We start from the raw sequence: 341 nt of genomic DNA, 5'->3' as shown, positions 1-341 counted from the left end.
AGGTAAATAGTTTGAGGGGAAAATGCAATTCAGATAAAGAAAGAAGAAAATTATCTTTTTAGATTGGATATATTTGACGCACCCATTATGGCTAAAGTATCATCGATAGAGTACAGTGAACGAATATGCCATTTCATAAGATCTCGTGCCCGTATTGTTTGCTGAAGTTGACATCTGTTGCAGGCATCTCAGAGAGCCGTCCCTGTCATGACCCTGAACCATGAGCTCCCAGCAGCAACAGTCCACCAGTGCCAACACGCTCACCACATCAGCCCACCGCAGCACCCTTGCACAGATTCAGGGTGGGTCTTCAGTATGGTCTTCTTCATCAATATATATGA

The 341-nt window shown here is 44.0% G+C and overlaps 1 protein-coding gene across 3 annotated transcripts in view; it reads left to right on the top strand.

Annotated features, from left to right (window-relative positions):
- Positions 1-341, top strand: part of LOC119587785 (angiomotin-like protein 1) — a gene marked incomplete at its 3' end in the record, with an annotated part of 21,952 nt that overhangs the window by 5,085 nt on the left and 16,526 nt on the right. For all 3 annotated transcript variants that reach the window (XM_037936483.1, XM_037936481.1, XM_037936482.1), the window contains 1 exon segment: positions 184-302. In XM_037936483.1, the coding sequence (XP_037792411.1) occupies positions 221-302 (82 nt within the window).

The sequence above is a fragment of the Penaeus monodon genome, chromosome 23, assembly GCF_015228065.2.
Source record: "Penaeus monodon isolate SGIC_2016 chromosome 23, NSTDA_Pmon_1, whole genome shotgun sequence".
NCBI lineage: Eukaryota > Metazoa > Arthropoda > Malacostraca > Decapoda > Penaeidae > Penaeus > Penaeus monodon.
Note: the sequence above shows the minus strand (reverse complement) of the source record. Positions and strands in the feature narration are given on the sequence as shown.